The sequence below is a fragment of the Lissotriton vulgaris genome, chromosome 3_1, assembly GCF_964263255.1.
Source record: "Lissotriton vulgaris chromosome 3_1, aLisVul1.2, whole genome shotgun sequence".
Taxonomy (NCBI): domain Eukaryota; kingdom Metazoa; phylum Chordata; class Amphibia; order Caudata; family Salamandridae; genus Lissotriton; species Lissotriton vulgaris.
In genome coordinates this window covers 39,741,425-39,762,677 of record NC_141689.1, presented here as the reverse complement: position 1 = coordinate 39,762,677, position 21,253 = coordinate 39,741,425, and the positions used below count along the sequence as shown (strand labels likewise).

The window sequence follows — 21,253 nt, the reverse complement described above, 5'->3', positions numbered from 1 at the left end:
CAGTGGGTGGATACGTGAAACGAGAGAGGATAAGGATAAAGGCAGTCATGAAGAGGAATCTGCTATTCCTGAGATAAAAAAATAGTGTGATCAAGAGTGAAGAGTCTAAGAAAAGTGTCAGTGGTGATAATCAAAAGAATTATCATAGCAATGAGAATACCAATACCTACAGGAATAGTGGTATTATGAAATGTTTTAGGTATGATAGTGAGGGACATCTCTCTAATAGTCCTGTTTGTTTTGCGAAATTTGCAACATGAAAAAATGTGGGAAGAAGGGGCATTATGCCAGGGTGTGTAGAGGAACTAAGACAAAAAGTGCAAACTGTGTTGAAGAGGAAAAGAAGTATGTGTTGAGTGTCAGAGATGACGGTGTACTAGGCGGATCCCATCGGATGTGCCTGAATGTGAGATCACAGTAGAGAGAAAAGAATTATCTGTGTTGGCTGACTCAGGGTCCCCATACATCATGGTAGGTGACAAGAGATCCGAGTTGGTGTTTGGTATGATGACGTTGGGTTATCTCCATCTGACATCAACCCTGAATGATATGATGGAGTGAGAATTGATATCCTCCAGTTTGCTGTCATGAAAATTAAATTTGCAGACCGGGAGACAGTCTGGAAAGTATATGTTGCCAGGAGGGGTGCCAATCTTTAAGGATTGGGCCATCAGAGAGACATGGGACTAACCCTAAATCCAAATACACCGGAAAAGGCGATGTCTCTCTTAGTGGTGGAATTGCCAGGTGTACCAAATTCCCAAGGTTTCTGTAGTGATTTGGGCAGTTAAAACATTTTGAATATAAAATTAATTCAAAAGTTGGAATGGTACAGTTTGTGAGCAAAGTGAGGAATGTGCCACATCTAATGATGGATTCTCTTGAATAAGAATTGAAGAGATTGTTGGACCTGGGCATGATTGAGGAATTAGAGTGCTCAGAATTGCTAGCCCCAGTGATTTTGGCTCCAAAGGATGGTGGAAGAGAGATTAGGATGTGTGCGGATTTATGTGGACTTAAGAAACACATATGGATGGACAGGCAGCCATTGACTAATATCTTGAAAACGTTGGCTCTGAAAAAGGATGCTAAATGTTTCACTTACTTACTACCAGGTTCTGCTTCATCCTGAATCCAGATATTTAACATCTTTTGTAACCCAATTGGGTGCAGTTCATCTGCATGCCGTTTGGACTAGTATCTGCAGCTGCTTGTTCCAAAGGGTTATGAAGAAGGGTCTAGAGGGACTTCATAAGGTGTTATTTTACTAGAACAATGTTTTTGAGTACGGCAAAGATCAACAAGAGCATGATGAGCGCTGCGACAAGTGCTGGAATGATTGCAAGAGGCTGGTCTGATGAGAAAGAGAGAGAAATGTAAATTTCTTGTGACTTCAGTAACCTATTTGGGACATACAATTTCAGGGGAAAGGATGAATCCGTAACTGTATTTGGCTACCCATATTGTGTAAGCACCCATGCCAGAGAACAAGGATCAAGTGCGTTCATTCATGGGGTTGGCAGAATTATGCTAAAAGTTTATTCCACATTTTGCTAGCTTATTGCAACCTTTGAGATTGTTGTTGGAAAAAGCTCCACATATAAGTAAAATGAATGAATGCGGAGCACCATTTGGTGGAATAAAGACAACATTGCAAAATTACCAACGCTACGACACTCTGATGAGAATCATTGTATCTACGGATGCTAGCATCTAGGGGTTGGGTGCTGTGTTATCTCAGATAGTGGATGGTGAACTGAAGGTGGTGTCTATAGCTTCTTGCTCTTAAAAGGGTGCTGAGGAAAGATACTCAGTAGTAGAACATGAGATGTTGGCTGTATTTTGGGCCATTGTTCATTTTAAATTTTACTTGTGGGGAAAACTTTCATTATTAAGTCTGCCCATCAACCACTTTCTCAGAGTTTTACGTGCAGAGATGTAGAGAATTTATCTCTCAGAATAAGCGATGGATTATCAGAGTTCAATTTAACAATGCAATATGCTCTAGGTTCTAAGAATAATAAGGCAGATTGTTTGTCAAGGTTTCCAATCAATCAAGAGGATTCTTGCTGTGACAACTCGCCGATTGGTTGCGTGTGTGAGTCTGTAGTTATAGAAAAGGAGTAGTCTATTACTAACACATTTGGGGCTCTAAAGGAGTACATTGTGAATGGATGGCCAGATAATAAAAACATACCAGATGCTTTGAAAGGCTTTGTCAATATGAAGGATGAGTTGTGCGTGGCTGAGGGAAAGATTCTGAGATGTAACAAAGTAGTTGCACCCAGTGACTTAAAAATCAAGCTAATTAATTTGGCACATGAAGGACACTTAGGAGAAAATTGACCAAGGCTAGGTACGAGAGCGGTATTGGTTACCGGGGTTGGATCGCCAAGTCGAGGAGTTGGTAAAGACTGTTGGCAGTGCTCTAACAATGACAAGAGAAGAAAAACTAGAACTGCTCCATTAGCTGCTGTTGAAATTTGAGTAGAGCCTTGGTCCAAGCTTGGACTACACAAAGCAGGGCCTTTTGAACTTTTGGCTGGAAGTGAACAATATGTTTTGTTATTAGTGAGGTGCACTTCCAAGTGGGTTGTCAAACATGTGTAGGATCTGTGTAAACACAAGAACAGTGATTGAGTATCTTACTGAGGAATTGTTTGAGTTTGTTACTGAGGAATTCTCTCTTGAAGGTGTACCAACTGTTTTCTCAAGAAGTTATCTATGGTACACTTCAAGACAGCTTTGTACTCACTGCACGCTAATGGTTTGGCGGAAAGAATGAACAAGATTGTGAAGATTTGTGCACAAAGTGCTAAACTACTCAAAATTTGTTGAAAAATGTGTTAAGAGACACATGGTGGGATCATAGCAACACTCGGATTGGGATAACTTGGATGTCATCATTTGCTGCATTGAGAGGCAGGAAGCCACACAATAAACTTATTCAGCATGGCTGAATTTAAATGTTGCATGGCTGAATTTAAATGTTGCATGGCTGAGTTTAAATGTTGGGAAAGGAGAGGTGTCTCATTCTCAACAAGATCTGAGTTTTCGCAAAATGAAACAATAAGAAAAGTATAAGGCTCAATTTGATAAAAACACATTCTGTATGCGAGTATATATATACGGTTGGTGACAAGTGTTGGTCAGGAATCCTGGGTTATTGTAGCGGGCGTTCAAAGTTCATGGGGCTTTCTTTATTTCTGAGGTGAAGAAAAATGTGGTTGTATTGGATTCAGGTGATTTGTGAAACATGATGCGGGTGACTACTTTTTTTGACAACAAATCTGGAACCTTTATTGAACCGTTTGTAGCTAAAAATTCAGATGCACAAGGGAATTTGATGGAGAAATCTATGGATGATAATGGTGCTCGGAGAGCAAGGGTCAAACCAGCTCGGCTCAATGACTATGTGACTGATTAAGTATTGATTATACCCGTTTTCTCAATGTAATATTTTCTCATTCCAATTGTATGCAATTAGCGTGTATCACTATATTATTTGTATTTTAGTATTCAAGTTTTGCCTTATGTAAATATTGTTGGGGGGAGAGATGTGTTGTGGCTTAGTGATGGTAGTGTTATGAAACATGGAATTTTCTTAGGTCATTATTAGCCTAGGCAACCAGAACCTTGCCCAGGCAGTGAAGACTGCGCCAACATCAAGCAGAGGTTAAAACAATGTTAGTTGGACCTCGCTGCTTGAACTCGGTGGTCAATGTTTGTACATACATTAAAACAACTTTAACCATCCGTGTCCTTTAAAGCTGCAACCAAACACCATTATGTGGTGAAAAAGCATATGGCAGAGTGAATTAAGCATTCTTAAAGAAACACTGTAAGTGAAGGGCTTTGGTTCTAGATTTCTAAAGATGGCTCTCGTTGTACACGAAACATCGAGTTCCCAGACACAGGCAGGTCAGAGGAGAGGTTTCTGGAATGTAATTATAGAGCGGGGTCGAAGACAGGCCTGCCACTGTCTCTGTCTGGGCAATAATTGCAGCAGCCACAGCAGTGAAAACAATGTGCAACTGCTCGATTAACTAATATTGTAAAAAAAGCATTGAAAAAGTCAGTGCATGAGATTTTGAGGATGGAGCGATAGTTGTGGGATGATTTGTGGATAAACAGACAATTGAACCAGGATGGATGGATGAATGACTGAATGAATGACTTTGAGAGGCATGGATTAACTAATGTGTGAGGATGTATGGGCAACCGGAGAATGAATGAGCATGTGAACATGTGTGAATGAAATCTGAGGAATGATAAATACCAGAATGATTTAATTCAAGTGGGGGATTTATGACTATAAGGCTGTATCAGTAAATGTGCGGGCGGATGGATGAAGGAAAAGGAATACAAAGACAGACAGATGACTCAATGTATGTGTGATTGGATAAGTGGACTAGGATGAATGGGCGGCAAATAGAGGATGAATGATTGCGTGAAAATGTGATAAATAACAGATGGACAGTAAGAGTCATGAGAGGATAGACAAATGCATTTGATGAATCAATGAACAATTTGAATATAATATGAGATCTAAAAACACATATCCCCCATTACATCCAGTGCACTTTCCTTTGTGTGGTCACTGTGCAGGCCACAGGTCTCTTTTAGAGAAGTTATGGACAGAAAGAGAGGACTGGGAAGACATGCTCTCCCCTGACTGCCCGCAATGGAGACGGTAACAAGAACCACAGCAATCTAGTGGCCATTGTTGAACAGCACAAAGTTATTTGGTGTATAGAAATCAGCATTTTCAGAAAAAATAAAGGACAGTACAGATCAAAACAAGAACATTTTGATAAGCAGTTGTTGTGTTTAATTTGTTAACCCTTATCCTATTAACTGTGTTCACCTCGGGCCGCTGTCATTGTCACGAGCCATGCCTGGGGTTCTTTGACAGACCTGTGTTCTATAGTAGAACCTTGCAGGGATGACCGTTGGCGGTGGCAGTTGCGGCGAGGAACTTCTAGATTGAAGACGTACCATGGTGGTCAAGTATGTACAACACTCTGTTTAATTCTCATCATGTTCCTTCCTGTTGGTGCCCGTTACCATAATATCATCCCGAAAAATGAGGAGATTCTGTTCTTCTTTAATGAGTGTGCGCATCAATCTTTGGAACATGGCCGCAGCCGAGGCCAGTCCAAATGTTACTCTCTTAAATCTAAAGCATCCCAATGGCGTTATGAAAGTGGTGAGACTTCTGCACTTGGGATGAAGCGCCACCTGGTGGTAGGCCGAGCTTAAATCAATTGTGGAGAACCACTTTGCACCATTAGTGTAGGACAGCATTTCACTAATTCTTGGCAGAGGAAATTGATCTACCAAGATGTTTTTATTTAGGTCACTAAGGTCCACACATAGACGGAGTTTACCATTGGATTTCTTGGCAATAACCAACGGGGAAATCCACTCGGCAGACTCTACAGGCTCGATGATACCAGTCTTTTGTAGTCTCATAAGTTCTTCTTCTACTTCACCAATGATAGAAAAAGGGATGTTCCTAGATTTATGTAGGCAAGGGACAGCATTTACTTTGAGCTTAATCTCATGAACAAATCCCTTAAGTTTTACTATCTCTTCAGAGAATACTCTGGGATACCTTTTGACTATGAAGCTGTTATAATCTTCTTCAGTTTGCAACACCAGTACAATATCAGAGATGTTAGGGTCTAGAATTATACCAAGCTCTCCTTCGTCGATCCACCCTAGAACAGAAGGACCAACCCTAGAGACATACAACTTTCCTAACATTTGGCACGATTTAAATTGAAACTGCAAATCCCTGAAACCGAGAATTTCAATAGGTTCCCCTGTGAATGTTTTAGGAGATATATCAGGGTTCAGTAACTCTCTGCCAATAACAGGAACACATTTTTCCAACCACACCTTCTTATTTACAATGGTATAAGGAGACCCCAAATCAGCAACAATTGAGATATCCACATTTTCAATATTAAGTGACATATTGGTTTCTCCTTTTTGTTTGACATATCATCAATGTTCAATACAAATAAACTCATATCTTCATCATCCGATGAACCTGCATCATCATGTTCCTCTGGTACCACCATCTTTACATTCCTCCCTCCTTTCTGTTTCTTATTACACATTGCAGAAAAATGCCCAGTCAACCCACATCTCGAACATTTTTGTTTCAGTGCCGGACACATTTTATCATTAGCTAAATGTTATCTACTTTCGCATCTGAAACATTTTCTATCGTCAGACAGTTTAGTCTTAAGGCTAGTATCTTTCTTTTGTACATTACTGGAACGAGGTTTATTGTAAGAATTTTTAGAAGGAATGATTTTGGCAATGGTGAATTTATCATCAGTGTTGGATTTCTCTTCTTGCAAAACTGCATTAGCACATCTACCAGTTAATTCTGTACATTTGACAATTTCAATGACCTCTTCTTGTGGTAATTCTCCCTTCGCCCAAAACTTCTCTTGAATATGCTTATTAGAAGATCTCATAACAATTTGGTCCCGAATAAATTCGTCATGCAGTGTGCCAAACCTGCAGGTGAGTGCCAAATTCTTTAACGCAGCAACAAAATCCTCACCTGATTCTTCAGGAGCTTGTTTGCATTGGAAGAATTTGTATCTGTTAACTGAAATCGAAATCGTAGGTTTGAAGTACATAGCTAAATCTTCCAACGCAATCATGTATACATCTCCTGCTCTGGGTTTTTTATTGATGCGATTGCAGATTTTCATAGCTTTGGCACCTAAGCAATGGAGCAGCATTTTTTTTTCCTTTCAGGGGTGAGTACTTCTTCCTCCTCAATAGTTGAGATATAATTTTCAAAATACTCTCGCCAATCTTCCCATTTGATGGCGTCATCACTTGTTAAAGGAATGAAAGGCTGTGGATGTGAAAGGTTCAATATAGTGTCCAAAGCCATGGAGTATAGAGAATAGGCTGAAAAAAATATATAAAATGGACTAGAAGAATATAATGCTGTAGAAGAGGTTAAGGAATAAGGATGAATGCTAAAAGCGCTTTAAAACCAACCTACTTTAAATTGTGTTACAGCATGACAAGGAATTGTCTTTAACAGAAACTAGAAGGTGCATGTATCACCGTAATGAAGGACACACATTTTAAAACCACTCATCAAATAGTCGGGTGTGCGTTTTACCGTTGAATAACACGCAAAGCTCTGCTGTGTAGACTCAAGCTGAACCAACTGCTTCCATGCTAACTTCGTATGTAGAATGGATATCTGAAATATTAATATATATTTCCGGTGTGCTTGTCACCGTAAGGTCACACATGAAGGTTTGAAAGGCCACAGATCAGTTTAATTGAAACTGTAACGATCTGGTGTGCGTGTCACTGGTAGTAAAGGCACGCGTAGAATCTGCTGAAGGGTGGCAGTGAAGAGAATAAAATCTGAAAATATATATATAATATTTGTATAAGGTGTGCATGTCACCATTTAGTAACACGCTGAGGTGTTTCCCATGGAAGAAGATCGGTGAAAGATGTGCGAGTCACTTTCAAAAGTGGCACGCGCAGTCTCAGCCAATTGCAATGTTAAAATGGATGCTTAGCGTTCATAGCGTGTGCGTTCCAGTGACGTCATCCCGCACTGGAGAGAACGCAAGAGGCGGGAACTGCGCACTGAATTTACTTGGGGAGAATTCCTCTCATATAAGTAATCATCCACCATAGATCGCAAGCGGATGAGAAGGCAGGCAGAAAGCAATCGATCTCACCGGCAGTGTGAACGAAGCAGCAGCAGTAGCCTCAGTGTCCCAGGCGAAGGTCACAGCATCACCAACCAGCTCCCACGCGAGTGGGAACTGTCCTTTATTACGGTGACACATGCACCTTCTAGTTTCTGTACAAATTGTAAAGATGATGCGGAGCCAGTGGTAAGTTCCACGTATTTTATTCATATGAAACTCCTGACACCAAGGTACGTCTTCACTCTAGAAGTTCCTCGCCGCAACTGCCACCGCCAATGGTCATGTAATGTAAAATGTAAATGTAATTTGTACTTGTAAAGCACACTAATACCCATGGGTGTCCTGGCGCTGCAACGCATACCGCTGTGGAACCCTTCCTGGCTCTCCCTGTGAGATGCCCCTCCTCTGCAACCCAAAGGTAAAGCCAGGCATCCCAGCGCTTTTGGGGCCGTGATGGAGATTGAGCAAGCTATATCCCAGAGTTGCAGAGTGGGACCCATGATTAGAATAGGCACTGAGGCGAGAATTATCAGGTCTGAGGAAATTGAGCCCAAGACCCGCTGAGGCGGGAATTGAACCCTAGTCCCAGGCCAGAGCTCTGCATCAGAGTCTGCCGCTCTAACCATTGACCCACACTTCTCCACATCCCTGCAAGGTTCTACTATAAAACACAGGTACGTCATAGAACCCCAGGCATGGCTCCTGACAATGACAGCGGTGCGAGGCGAACACAGTTAAGTACAATAGGATAAGGGTAAGAAGTGAAACACAACTCATCTCCTTCTCAATAATAGATGAAAAACCCAAAGGAATGTACCAAGAGAGGCAGATTAGAAGGGGGGAGCCCTGGAGCTAATCACACTCAAAATCCTGTAATTTAGCCGGTGGCTTCACAGCCCTCCCGTACCTGCTCACCATGGGTTCACTCCGAAACATGCTGTTTTGAGACATTGCATCATCTTCAATTGGACAATCAAGTTCATCATTGGTATTACCAGTACTCTGATTATCTCTATCAACTCCCAATAATTCCTCTTTTGAGCAACCACAACTGTTCCCTCGAAAGGGTGTACTACCAGGAGCACTCTTACCCTCAGAAGGCACATAACTTGTCCCCTGTGAGTAAGCACCCCTGCCAGCATCACCATCCAGAATCCAATCGTAGTTTGGGGAAGAGGAAAGATCTTGGTTATCAGAAATGCAATGAGGAGGTGAAGCAGCAACACCATCCTTACGCAAAGACAATGATGAAAAATGCCAAGTTTTGCCGTCACTTAAAAGGGCTGAGTTACAGAAAACTCTACTAACCTCCATGGGTTGTGAATACCGACTATGCCCTTTGCTAGTGAACTTGGATTTCCTTACTCTGACTCTGTCTCCCTCTTGAATGTGAACTTCTGTGCATGCATGTTTAGAGTCATAGTATTTCTTGCTCATCATTTGTGAATGTAGTAGATTTTCTTTCACTTTAACAGGGGACCAACAAATTCTTTTAGGAGTGGCCCAACCCACACTATCTTTCATGATGGGGGTTCTTCCTCTTAAAAGTACAAAAGGACTCGTAGCTGTGGACTCACAGGGAGTCACACGAAAAGCCCACAGATTGTGGATAAGTTGTTTTCTCCATGAGAGGCCATTTTGGTTGACCAATTGAATTACTTCTTTAATCACCCCATTAAATCTCTCAACGGACCCATTCCCAGCAGGATGGTATACAGAAGTAGTTTTATGAGAAATGCCATTTTCATTAAGGAATGTCTTGAAAATGGTGGATACAAATTGTGGGCCATTGTTTGAAACTAAACAAATAGGAAGACCTTCTCTGAGGAACCACTCCCGTAAGAAACTGACAATAGTCTTAGCGTCCGCGTCTGAGCAACTTCCACTTCAGGCCATTTAGAAAAATGGTCCACTAGGACAATGAGATACAATTGTTCCCCATGTTCCCATATAGGACCACAAACATCAATGCCTAGTCTGACCCATGGCATGGAAGGACTAGAAAGTGGCTGAAGAGGTGGTCTCATTGTGTGTTGAGATTTGTCAGAATTCTCACATGCCAAACAGTTCCCTGACAGTCCTTTCGATTTCCATATCAAACCCAGGCCACCAATACGAGTTTCTAACTCTACTTTTGGTTTTCCCTTTGCCAATGTGGCCTTCATGACAGATCTCTAGGAGTTTAGTACGTAAACATGTGGGGGGACTGACCTTACCATTCCTAAGTATCAATTCTCCTTCAATGAATAATTCATCCTTCAGTTCCCAAAAAGCGTACAAATGTTTGGGAATACTTCTTTTTACAGGCCAGCCTGCCATTATATATTTCTTTACTTCAAGAAGGGTAGCATCTCCCTCCATAGCAGTGGTCCAATCAGAATGTGATATGCAGGGTACCTCATCAATGATGTTAGCAATGCAAAATAATGCTATGTCTGATCATTTGTGTTGGGTAAAGGTAACCGACTCAAACAGTCTGCCACCCGATTCTTTATGCCAGGGAGGTACACAACATTGTAGTTAAAATCCAGTTAAAACTTGCCATTTTTCATCATTGTCTTTGTGTAAAGATGGTGTTGTTGGTTCACCTCCTCATTGCATTTCTTATAACCAAGATCTTTCCTCCTCCCCAAACTACAATTGGATTCTGGATGGTGATGCTGGCAGGGGTGCTTACTCACAGGGGACAAGTTATGCGCCTTCTGAGGGTAAGAGTGCTCCTGGTAGTACACCCTTTCAAGGGAACCTGGTAGTACACCCTTTCAAGGGAACAGTCGTGCTTCCTCGAGTGAGGAATTATTGGGAGTTGATAGAGATAATCAGAGTACTGGTAATACCAATGATGAACTTGATTGTCCAATTGAAGATGATGAACACCCCCACCCTCTACGCCGGCCACACGCTCGACCCAGTCTTCACATCCAGCAAGCACATCTCCTGTTCAGCCGCACCACCGGACTCCACTGGACCGACCACAGCTGCGTCCACTTCAGCTTAAAAAAAAACACGACACACCACCACCCGCAACAGGTCCCCCGCCGATGCTGGAGTGGTGTGGCTCACTGGTTAGAGGCGGCTGACCTGGAAGCAAAGAACGGCCCGGGACCAGGGTTCAATTCCCGACGCGGCAGGGTCGTGGACCAGGGTCAGCGGACTCGATAATTCTCGCCTCTGTGCCTACTCTAACCAGGGATCACACTCGGCAACTCTGGGCATTAGCTTGCCTCATCTCTACAACGGCCCCCCATATTCGCCGGGATGCCTGGTTTCACCTTGGAGATACCCAGTAGGGACCATCTCACAGGGATAGCCAGGACGGGTTCCCCAGCGGTCTACAGCGCCACGACGCCTCAGGGCAGCAGTGCGCTTTACAAGAACACATACATTACATTACATTACATGGAGCAAGATCACCGCCGAGCAGCTCACCGCCTCCCTCAGCCAGAACATTGCCACCAGCACAACGGACCCCAACGAAGCAGCCAGCAACCTCACCAAGTGGCTGACCGCCTGCGCGGATGACCTCGCACCACTAAAGAACCCTCCCAGCAGACACAGAAGCAAGAAAACCCCCTGGTTCACCGACGAACTCAAGGAATCCAAGAAGAACTGCCGCACCCTCGAGAAAGCCTGGCAGCTCGACCACACCACAGACAACAGGACCGCTCTCAAGCACGCCATCCGCAAACACCATCAGCTGATCCGTGCCACCAAGAAGACGGCACTCAAAGAACGACTGGACAACAACACGCACGACAGCAAGGAACTCTTCAGCATTGTCAAAGAGTTCTCCAACCCCAGCGCCGGAAACAACGACATCACTCCCTCGCAAGACCTCTGCAACTCACTCACCTCGTTCTTCCACCGCAAGATCGCCGACATACACAACAGCTTCGACGCACAGACCACGCACCCTACCACCGAACCAACGCCCACCACCACCATCACCACCCTCCCGATCAGCACCAAAGACACCACCCGCACGATGAACTACATCTACTCCGGATCACCAACCGACCCGTGCCCACACCACGTCTTCAACAAAGCCGACGCCACCATCGCACCCCATCTCCGAGACACCATCAACTCCTCCTTCCACACAGCCACCTTCCCGGAGAGCTGGAAGCACACCGAGCTGACCGCCCTCCTGAAGAAACCAACGGCGGACCCCACCGACCTCAAGAACTACCGTCCCATCTCGCTCCTTCCTTTTCCAGCCAAAGTCATTGAGAAGACCGTCAACAGACAGCTGGCCGCCTTCCTCGAGACAAACGGATCCCTCGACCCCTCGCAGTCCGGGTTTCGGGCCAACCACAGCACCGAGACCGCCCCGATCGCAGCCACCGACGACATCAGAACCCTGATCGACAACGGGGAAACAGCGGCCCTCATCCTCCTGGACCTCTCTGCGGCATTCGACACCGTCTGCCACCAAACTCTAGTGAAGCGCCTCAGCAACATCGGAATTCGAGAAAAAGCTCTGGAATGGATCATCTCGTTCCTCACCGGAAGAACCCAAAGAGTCCACTTCCCTCCGTTCAGATCCGAGGCGTACCACAAGGATCTTCACTCAGCCCAACCCTCTTCAACATCTACATGAACCCCCTCGCAGCCATCGCACGCCAGCAAAACCTCAACATCATCTCCTACGCCGACGACACCCAGCTCATCCTCTCCCTCGCCAGCGACCCCACCACCGCCAGAGCCAACCTACACGAAGGGATGAAAAACGTCGCCGACTGGATGAGGAACAGCTGCCTCAAACTGAACTCAGACAAGACGGAAGTCCTCATCCTGGGATCATCACCCTCCGCCTGGGACGACTCCTGGTGGCCCCCGGCCCTGGGCACCGCTCCCAAACCAACGGACCATGCACGCAACCTGGGCTTCATCCTGGACACCTCCCTGTCAATGACCAGACAAGTCAACGCCGTCTCATCCTCGTGCTACAACACCCTATGCATGCTCCGCAAGATCTTCAGATGGATCCCCATGGAAACCAGGAAGACCGTCACCCAGGCACTCGTCACCAGCTGACTGGACTACGGGAACACCCTCTATGCCGGAGCCACAGCGAAACTTCAAAAAAGACTCCAACGCATCCAGAACGCCTCCGCCCGACTTATCCTCGACATCTCCAGACGCAGCCACATCACCGGACACCTGAGAGACCTGCACTGGCTCCCCGTCAGCAAGAGAATCACGTTCAGACTCCTCACCCACGCACACAAGGCTCTCCACGACCTGGGCCCCAAGTACCTCAACGACCGCATGACCTTCTACACGCCCACCCGCCAGATACGATCGACCGGCCACACTCTCGCCACCGTACCACGCATCCGCAGAGCCACCGCCGGAGGAAGATCCTTCTCCTACCTAGCAGCCAAGACGTGGAACTCCCTCCCCACCCACCTTCGGCGAACCCAAGACCATCTTGCCTTCAGGAAGCAGCTCAAGACCTGGCTGTTCGAGCAGTAACTTTCCCCTCCCCTAGCGCCTTGAGACCCTTCCGGGTGAGTAGTGCGCTATACAAATGACGTGATTGATTGATTGATTGATTGCAATGTCTCAAAACAGCATGTTTCGGAGTGAACCCATGGTGAGCAGGTACGGGAGGGTTGTGAAGCCACCAGCCAAATTACAGGATTTTTAGTGTGATTAGCTTCAAGGCTGCCACCCTTCTTATCTGCCTCTCTTGGTACATTCCTTTGGGTTTTTCATTTATTATTGAGAAGGAGATGTGTTGTGTTTCAATTGTTAACCCTTATCCTATTGTACTTAACTGTGTTCGCCTCGCACCACTGTCATTGTCACGAGCCATGCCTGGGTTTCTATGACGTACCTGTGTTCTAAAGTAGAACCTTGCAGGGATGACTGTTGGCGGTGGCAGTTGCAGCGAGGAACTTCTAGATTGAAGACGTACCTTGATGTCAGGAGTTTCATATGAATAAAATACGTGGAACTTACCACTGGCTCTGCTTCTTCTTTACAGCAGTGTATGTACACTAGATTAAGGATTTTAAATCCTTATATAAGGCAATAAATCAGTAATTAACGGCAGGCTGAGACATGCTCTTTTGTGGTCAGTAGGTACTTGTAACCTTAGACATGGAGATAACACATTGTAAGATCGCTGTTATTAACATGCTGCATGATAGGGATGGGATTATACACTCATGATATGGGTTCCCTGGGTATTGTCTACATTATGTTTTGTGAATAGGGGGGAAAATGTAGTATGTGTATGGTACTTAGGATTGCTTTTTTAGTACTCTATTTGTCTGCCCATCCCTTTGGTCAATATATGTCACAAGTATGAATTTGTTTGGTCTTCAGTATAGTATAAGATCTGATAGGGTAGATATTTTTAAGATTTAAGTGTCAGGATTTTATAAGTGTCTCTTTTAAATATTATGTCAATATAGGACTGACTTATACTTATATTAGTTTCAATGTGCAGGACTACGATTAGGATCAAATATATTCCTAGCTATGAGAGTTGTATTTATGTCTTGCTAAAGATGGTATGAACTTGGACAACACCATCAAAACGCGTTGACGCCTCTGACAAAAAATGTGCGTAGTGGGCTGGAACCATAGATATCCTACAAGTGTCAATGTATCTGGTTTTAGTCTGTATAACTGTTTCACACGAATGTGTTTTTTATTATGACAAAGTGTATTGTCTTTCCCTTCTCTCATTTTTTGTGTAATTGGTAGCAATAACTATTTTGCTGCTATCTGTTATTTGCGAGATTCTATATTGTATATGATATGTATTTCTTGTAATTTCTTGTGTTGAAACATTTTTTTTTATGCTATCATAAAGAACTTTTGTTTAAAATATCTTTTTATTAAAAGTTTTTGCACATCTACTATTGACGTATTTTCGAGTGTGCTGTTGGGGCATTGAGTATAACTCCCTGGAGGGAGAGTGGTTGTGATATTAGGGTACTGAGTGATTGAATGCGGGTGGTGTTAATGTGGTAGTGACCAAAGAAAGTTCTGCTCTTCACTTGGCTTTGGGAAAACCAGGGCTCAATACCCCAATTAGGGTGTCCAGTTGTGACACAAACAGCCCGGAGAATAGACTGCTGACGCTGGATAAAAGCATGAGAAGCCAAGAAATAGCTACCGTAAATAGTCAATGATTAGCAGGTAGTAGATGCCGAACCATTTAAAGAGCTCTCTTACTCGACAGGAAAATACTCTGATATCTGAAGTCAGCAGTCTCGCTTAGATTAAGACAACTACATAAAGTAAGTCGATTTTTGATATGTCACAATGATATTTTTTGGTTTATATTGATGAATTGTCTACCCCTTCTTCATGGACTGTCCTCCTTTGTTCCTCCCTTCCACAGGTCCTACATTGAAACTGAACCGACATGTCATCTTAAAGAAGTATGAGGGGGTCATTGATGAGATGTATAAGGCGTCGTCCCATCCTGAGAAATAATAGACTAAGGATATTTGCCATATCAAGTCAAGACTGTGGTGGAACTGAGAAGATACTTGGGCTCCTCAGGCTTCTAGGACAGATTGGCTGATTTATTTTGCTTTCAGGAATCTTACCTGGTGCTGCCAAATCAAGTTCAATTTTCGGCATGTCTATGAGAGTACATTGTGGGCATATTCATGAGCTACTAAATTGCAGTGAATGCTTTGAATGTTCAAACTACATTTCATACAAGTTTAGACCTGTACCCTTGTCTCAATCGATTTTTGAGTATTAAATACAATATTTTTTCATACACACCTTCTCCCCTTTCCTCTATTTTGGATCACATGAGGTGGCTTATGTATATTGACTGAACATTTGCTGGTTGTTGCTTTGCACTATCGGCCTTATGTGAACAAGGCCGCCAAGTACTGTTTGAATTTCTGTTTGAAATATATAATAACAAAATCCCTTGAAGATACTTATACCCTATCATATCTTTTGCCCAAACCCTCAAGGGTATATTGGGTTGCTCATTCTTTGGTTCCTGCGTATACAGGGCATCCCCACAAGTGTCGTCGTGTTGCATGCAAAGGAATGAGGCCTGAGGCACCCATTATGTATTCAGTGACCTAGAAGTACTTCAGCAGAGAGCAGTGAGCGCTGCTCTACTAGAGGCACTTACTGAGTGAACACACACAGTACAGGCTGCTCTTATCCTCATTTGACAAACAGTGCAGGCATGGAGGGTGAAGGAAACCAGGATATGAAAACAATTTCAGGCAAAGCCAGGGAAACATCTTTCTTTCCAGAAAAAGTATGTTAAAAGGTCAAAAGACAATAGTGAAAATGAATTCTATCTGAAATAAATCTTTGGATGCAGCCCAAACTGTTTGAGACTATTTTTGTGCGGTTGAAGAAACAGAGCTGCCCTACTCCCTGCTGGGTATCATGGGATAGTGCAAGCTTCAAAACTTCTTAAAAGAGCAGTGTCAGACTGTACGTTGTAACAGTAGTTTGCACTGGGGCACAATTACCTGCTTTTCTTTCATTATAATTTTGTAAGAGTCTTTACTGCCAACAGCCAAATGTACTGTGTTGCTGCATCCATAGCCCCTGCATTGTTAGGGTTAGTACAGATGTTCCATTGTAAAGGCATTGCTGCCAACTTTGGTGCTGTTTGATGAATCTGCATAAATCTGTCCGGAGAAAAGTTAATCAACTGTATGTTCTTCATGGTAAGTTCCTTGCGGATCCCTCGAATGGGCCAGAAAACAGAGGCAGATGGTCCCTAAAGTGACATTTCCCATTTTAACCCCATAGATTCTTTGCTCCTTTATATAGAAAACACAGAGTGCAATTACACCAAACTTAGGTACAGCATTATTCAAGGATGTGCCTTTGCTTGGGGTAAAATCCGTTCAGTCGTTTTGGAGAAATTAGTATAGTTATGTAATTTCGTTAGGTTGTTTTCTACTTGGTAGATCATGACGAATCACACCTGAAGGTATATCTGGGCAAGCACATAAATCACCACAACAGTTAATACAGCCAAGCCTCCAAAGGTATTTTAAACTTAGTAAAGTATATGCAGATGGTTTGGAAGTTTATTCCAGGCCGAAGGGGCAAGAAAGGAAAAAAGCTCTATTGCCCTGACTAGTGGCACTGGTGCGGGGAACAATCAAGAATGCCTTCCCACTAGATCTAATCATTCTTGCACGACAGTAATAATTCAGTTTGTCCTTTAGCTATGAGGGGGCTCCACCCATCAGCACCTTATGAGTAAGGCAGCAGGCCTAGAAAATTATCCGCGTTCAGACCAGAAGCCAGTGCAAGAATCGAAGGGCAGGCACTTAGCCGGTAAGCAGATTGCCGACCAGGCGAGCGGCCGTGTTCTGCGCTACCTGGAGTTTGGTCAGGTCAATAAGTTGTCATTAGTAGCTATAAGCAAGGCAATGCCATAATTGGGTCAGATTATCACCAAGGCCAGGACCAGGTTTTTGCAGCAGATGGTAACTAGGGGAAGACTTCCCACTGTATCTGCAAGGTAGAAAAACAAACTCCACAGAATACAGAAACATGATCCTTCATGGAAAATTCCAGATCTATCCTGACTCCCAATTTTTTCTCGGTCAGCTTGTGGAAGGCACTGCCTGAAGTTCAGAAGGCCAACACTGAGTAGACCACAGATCCTGGGCTTTGCCAAACAGAAGCACTCCTCTCTTGTCACTATTTAGTTGGAGACAGTTCTCCGACATCCAGATCAGGATCCTTCTCGTAGAGTCCATGAAACAGAGCTTAACTCTGTCATAGTCTGGTCCGAATGAGGTGATCAGCTGGGTGTCATCTGCACATGAGATGACATCAAAGCTGCAGGACTTTACAATTGGGCAAATTGGGCCCTGAGACACCCCTTCATTGATGGAAATAGGGTCGGACTTAAATGGGCCCGACATGATCATCTGCAAGCCAACAAAGATCTTTGTCCCCAACACCGATCTCATGTAGTCTTTGCAACAAAACTGCATGTGAGACGGTGTCAAAGGCTGCTGACAGATCTGGCAGTACAAGCATGGCAGGTGAGCCAGCACCTATAGAGAGGCAGATAGTGTCAGCAACTGCCATTAGCTCTGTCTCTGTACTGTGGCAGGCTCTAAATCCTGACTGGAAGGAATCGAGAATGTTAACATCCTTAAGAAAAACCATGAACTGTTTTTTAACTAGACTTTCCAAACTTTTGTGCTAGCAGTGTGAGCAGAGAAATAGGGTGATAGTAAGCCAGATTGTTAGGATCTGTGTTCATTTTTTTTATTAGTGGGCAGACCAATGCAGCCTGCCAGGGTAGTGGGATTTTGGTCATGTCTAAGGAAAGGTTGAAGAGGGAGGGAATGGCAGGCGCAAGGAGAGGAGCGAGATTAGCAGTAACTCTAGGAGGACATACATCGGCTGGGGAACTGGATTTAGCTTTTGTCAAAAGCCGGATTAATTGATCTAATGTACACGGTTTGAACTTGACTAGAGGGGCACAGATTTAGATGAAGACAGCACCCAATCCATTAGGTTAGAGAGACCCGGGTTTGTGGAAAAGTTTTTATTGATCCCTTTTTTTTTCCAAAGAAATCGGCGAAAGAATCACAGAGGTGCTGAGAGCCCGTAGTGCTCAGTGAGCCGGCGTGAGGGACGGTAAAGTCTTTGCGCACTCTATAGAGCTCTTTAGATGAATTGCCGTCATTCTCAATTTTATTTGAAATTAACATTCCCCTGGTCTTCCTGAGGAGTGCGTGGTAGCTCATAAGAGCTGATATATGGGTTGCTCTGTCCTCTTACGATTTAGAATGTCACCAAAGTCTTCCCCAATTTTTACAAGCCGATTTCATTGCGCGAAGTTCCATTGAAAAAACATGGGGTGTGGGGGTCTGGTGACAACGGACTCGACCTGCTTAAATGGGGCAATTTGATCAAATTTGACTGTGAGCACATGATGATAAGTAGGTGTCAGGGACTGTCTGGGACACAGTCATGGACATGGGCAAAGACTGGAAACTATGTAGAAAATGTAAGCAGAACGAGGAGTACAGTGCTGCCCAGGATCACATAGGAAGTCAGAAGAGAAATGGGGTCCAAAGGGGAAAACCTGCACAAAGGAACAAGATGGCTAAGACTCAGCAAGGACAGGCACTCATGAGGCAATTTAGCATTCAGAATAACTACACCCAGGACGAATGTGCAAGCATATATATGAAACAACATTAACAATGAAGGGATTGTGGGGTATAGCACTCAGGGGCTCCACAGGGTAAGACTGAAGCTCCATAAGTTCCTCACTCACAATTGTTGTTACAGATACTGACTGCAAATACCCATATACCAACCTCACTGTATTTGAATTTGATGTGTGGTGGGTGGTGGGAATGGAACCCTGAGAGGGAGGATTCAGGTCTGAAATGGGAGAACCAGCTATTTTGTTCTCAAGGCACGGGCTCGTTGTTAACCCTGGGGCCTTTAAAACGGGACGCTGCACGAGCGCACTCGAATCCGTGGTAATACTGTCAGCTGCACCTCCTAGCTGCTGCTCACACAACTTCTGCTGCTATTATTTTAACTTTTACCTCGCTTTTAAATTCTATTTTTAAAAAGTGTTGCAAAAGTGGGTAGTGCAGTCAGCTGTACCTCCTCGCTGCTGCTCTTGCTAAGAAGTTGATTTTTGCACAGTTTTGCTCACAATCTATTTGCTGCTATTATTTTAACTTTTATCTCACTTTTAAATTGTATTTTAAAAATATGTTGCACTGTATTTGAATTTGATGTGTGGTGGGAATCGAACCCTGAGAGGGAGGAATCGGGTCTGAAATTGGAAAACACGCCATTTTGTTCTCAAGGCGCGGTCTAGTTGTTAACTCTGGGGCCTTTAAAACAGGACGCTGTGCAAGTGGGCAGTTGACGCGCGCAACTGGCGTGCCAAAATTGCGCTTAAGGCAAGCCCGTCTACGCCCGTCAGCATCCCGGAGGCGTCCGTCAACCGGAAACGCTGCTGTTTTCACATCAGGGAACCTGCACCCAAGGGATAATCGACTGTGTTACAGCAAAGAAAGTCTGATTGCAATAGGTAAATGTGCGAGCTGCCACTCCTACTTCTCTCTTATTGTTGACATGAATGGTCGCAGATGTATTGACTGCAATTGGGCTGCTATCCACTCCCCAGACGTAGGATGTATAGTGAGGTCAGTGACTTCGGCCAAACTGGCCTCCCCGGTCTGGAACTCAGGGACTGGAAAGATCTAAATGCAACACTCCTGAACATACGCTCTATGAAAAAGTATGAGATCAAAATCTTTGCCCTCCTTAATGACCACAAACCTGATGTCATGTTTCTGACAGACATGGTTAAAAAAAGGCTCTGACCCCACTATTGCGAATGCGATCCCCCGACCATCTGATATTTAGAAAGGATAGGCCTGGAGGTCGGGGTGGGGGACTGGCTATTATTTATAAAAACACTTTCTCTTGCATATTACTACCCAGTATAGAGTGAGAAGGAGCCGAGAGTCTCAGCTTTCTGTTGTCCGTATCTGCCCATCAGTCAATTGCAGGCGTTGTAATTTATCACCCACCAGGGCGGCGGGCAGGTTCCTGGAGTCACTAAGCAATGCCATTTGGCTTATTTTTGCGAAACACAAGCAATGTCTGGTACTTAGGGATTTTAACATCCATATGGATCAACCCACTGACCCTGAGTGCTTGAAACTGTATGAATCCTAAGTAGTCTAAATTTGACCCCCTATGTTCTCTCCCCAACTCATGAAAGGGGCCACATCCTAGACCAGATTTTCTCAACGCATAGGATTGAAATGGATCCACCCTCTCCTATTATTTGGTCAGACCACTTCCTACTTAATTTTAGATTATGCAAAGAATCACTCAGCCTCAATCTCAATGTAAACCACGTGCCACGAGTTTCAGGCCTTTCAATCAGCTGACTTTAGAGGCATTAGCTAAAGCACTCAAGAAACACCCTATCTCTTTTAGTGGCCACCTAGAGAGCGACGTACTCTCACTAGAAAATTGGCTTGAGATACGCACTAATGAACTCGCTCCCCCTAAGACCCGAGCAGCTAATTGCTGTAGACCCTCGGCCCCATGGTTTACTGAGGTCCTCAGGAAAAGCAGAAGTACCTGCAAACGTCCTGAGAGAGTTTGGAGGAAGAATTTTAACCCCTCCGATAAAATGGCGTATAAATTGGCATTAAAAACCCATTACGCCAAAGTTCGCGAGGAAGAAAAAAGTTTTTTGTCCTCAAAAACCGAGAAAACAGCAAATAGCAGTAAAGAAATGTTCAAAATTGTTAAAGATTTCTCCTATGCCACTAATAGCCTTTTTACCCCTAGAATTGAATGGGGAATCTCCCCCTGCCACGGAAGGCAACACAGGCTGGCCCCCCCTTGCTTATCCAATGCTGGAGGGACCCTCCTGCAATTCCCTCCCATCCCGTTGGCTGACTCGCGGGAGATAATGAAAACGCTGAAATCAGGCTCCCACGCAGACCCCTGCCCCGCAAAAATAATAGCATCTATTCCAGAAGTGATCAACCCAGCCGTTA

The 21,253-nt window shown here is 44.2% G+C and overlaps 1 protein-coding gene across 1 annotated transcript in view; it reads left to right on the top strand.

The window, feature by feature from the left end:
- Nucleotides 1-16,044, top strand: part of LOC147725889 (long-chain-fatty-acid--CoA ligase ACSBG2-like) — a 380,881-nt gene extending 364,837 nt beyond the window's left edge. Inside the window, exon 14 of the mRNA XM_086960034.1 lies at nucleotides 15,079-16,044. Coding sequence (XP_086816160.1) covers nucleotides 15,079-15,173 — 95 coding nt within the window. The 3' untranslated portion in view covers nucleotides 15,174-16,044. The remainder of the gene's footprint in view (nucleotides 1-15,078) is intronic.
- Nucleotides 16,045-21,253: the final 5,209 nt, after the last annotated feature.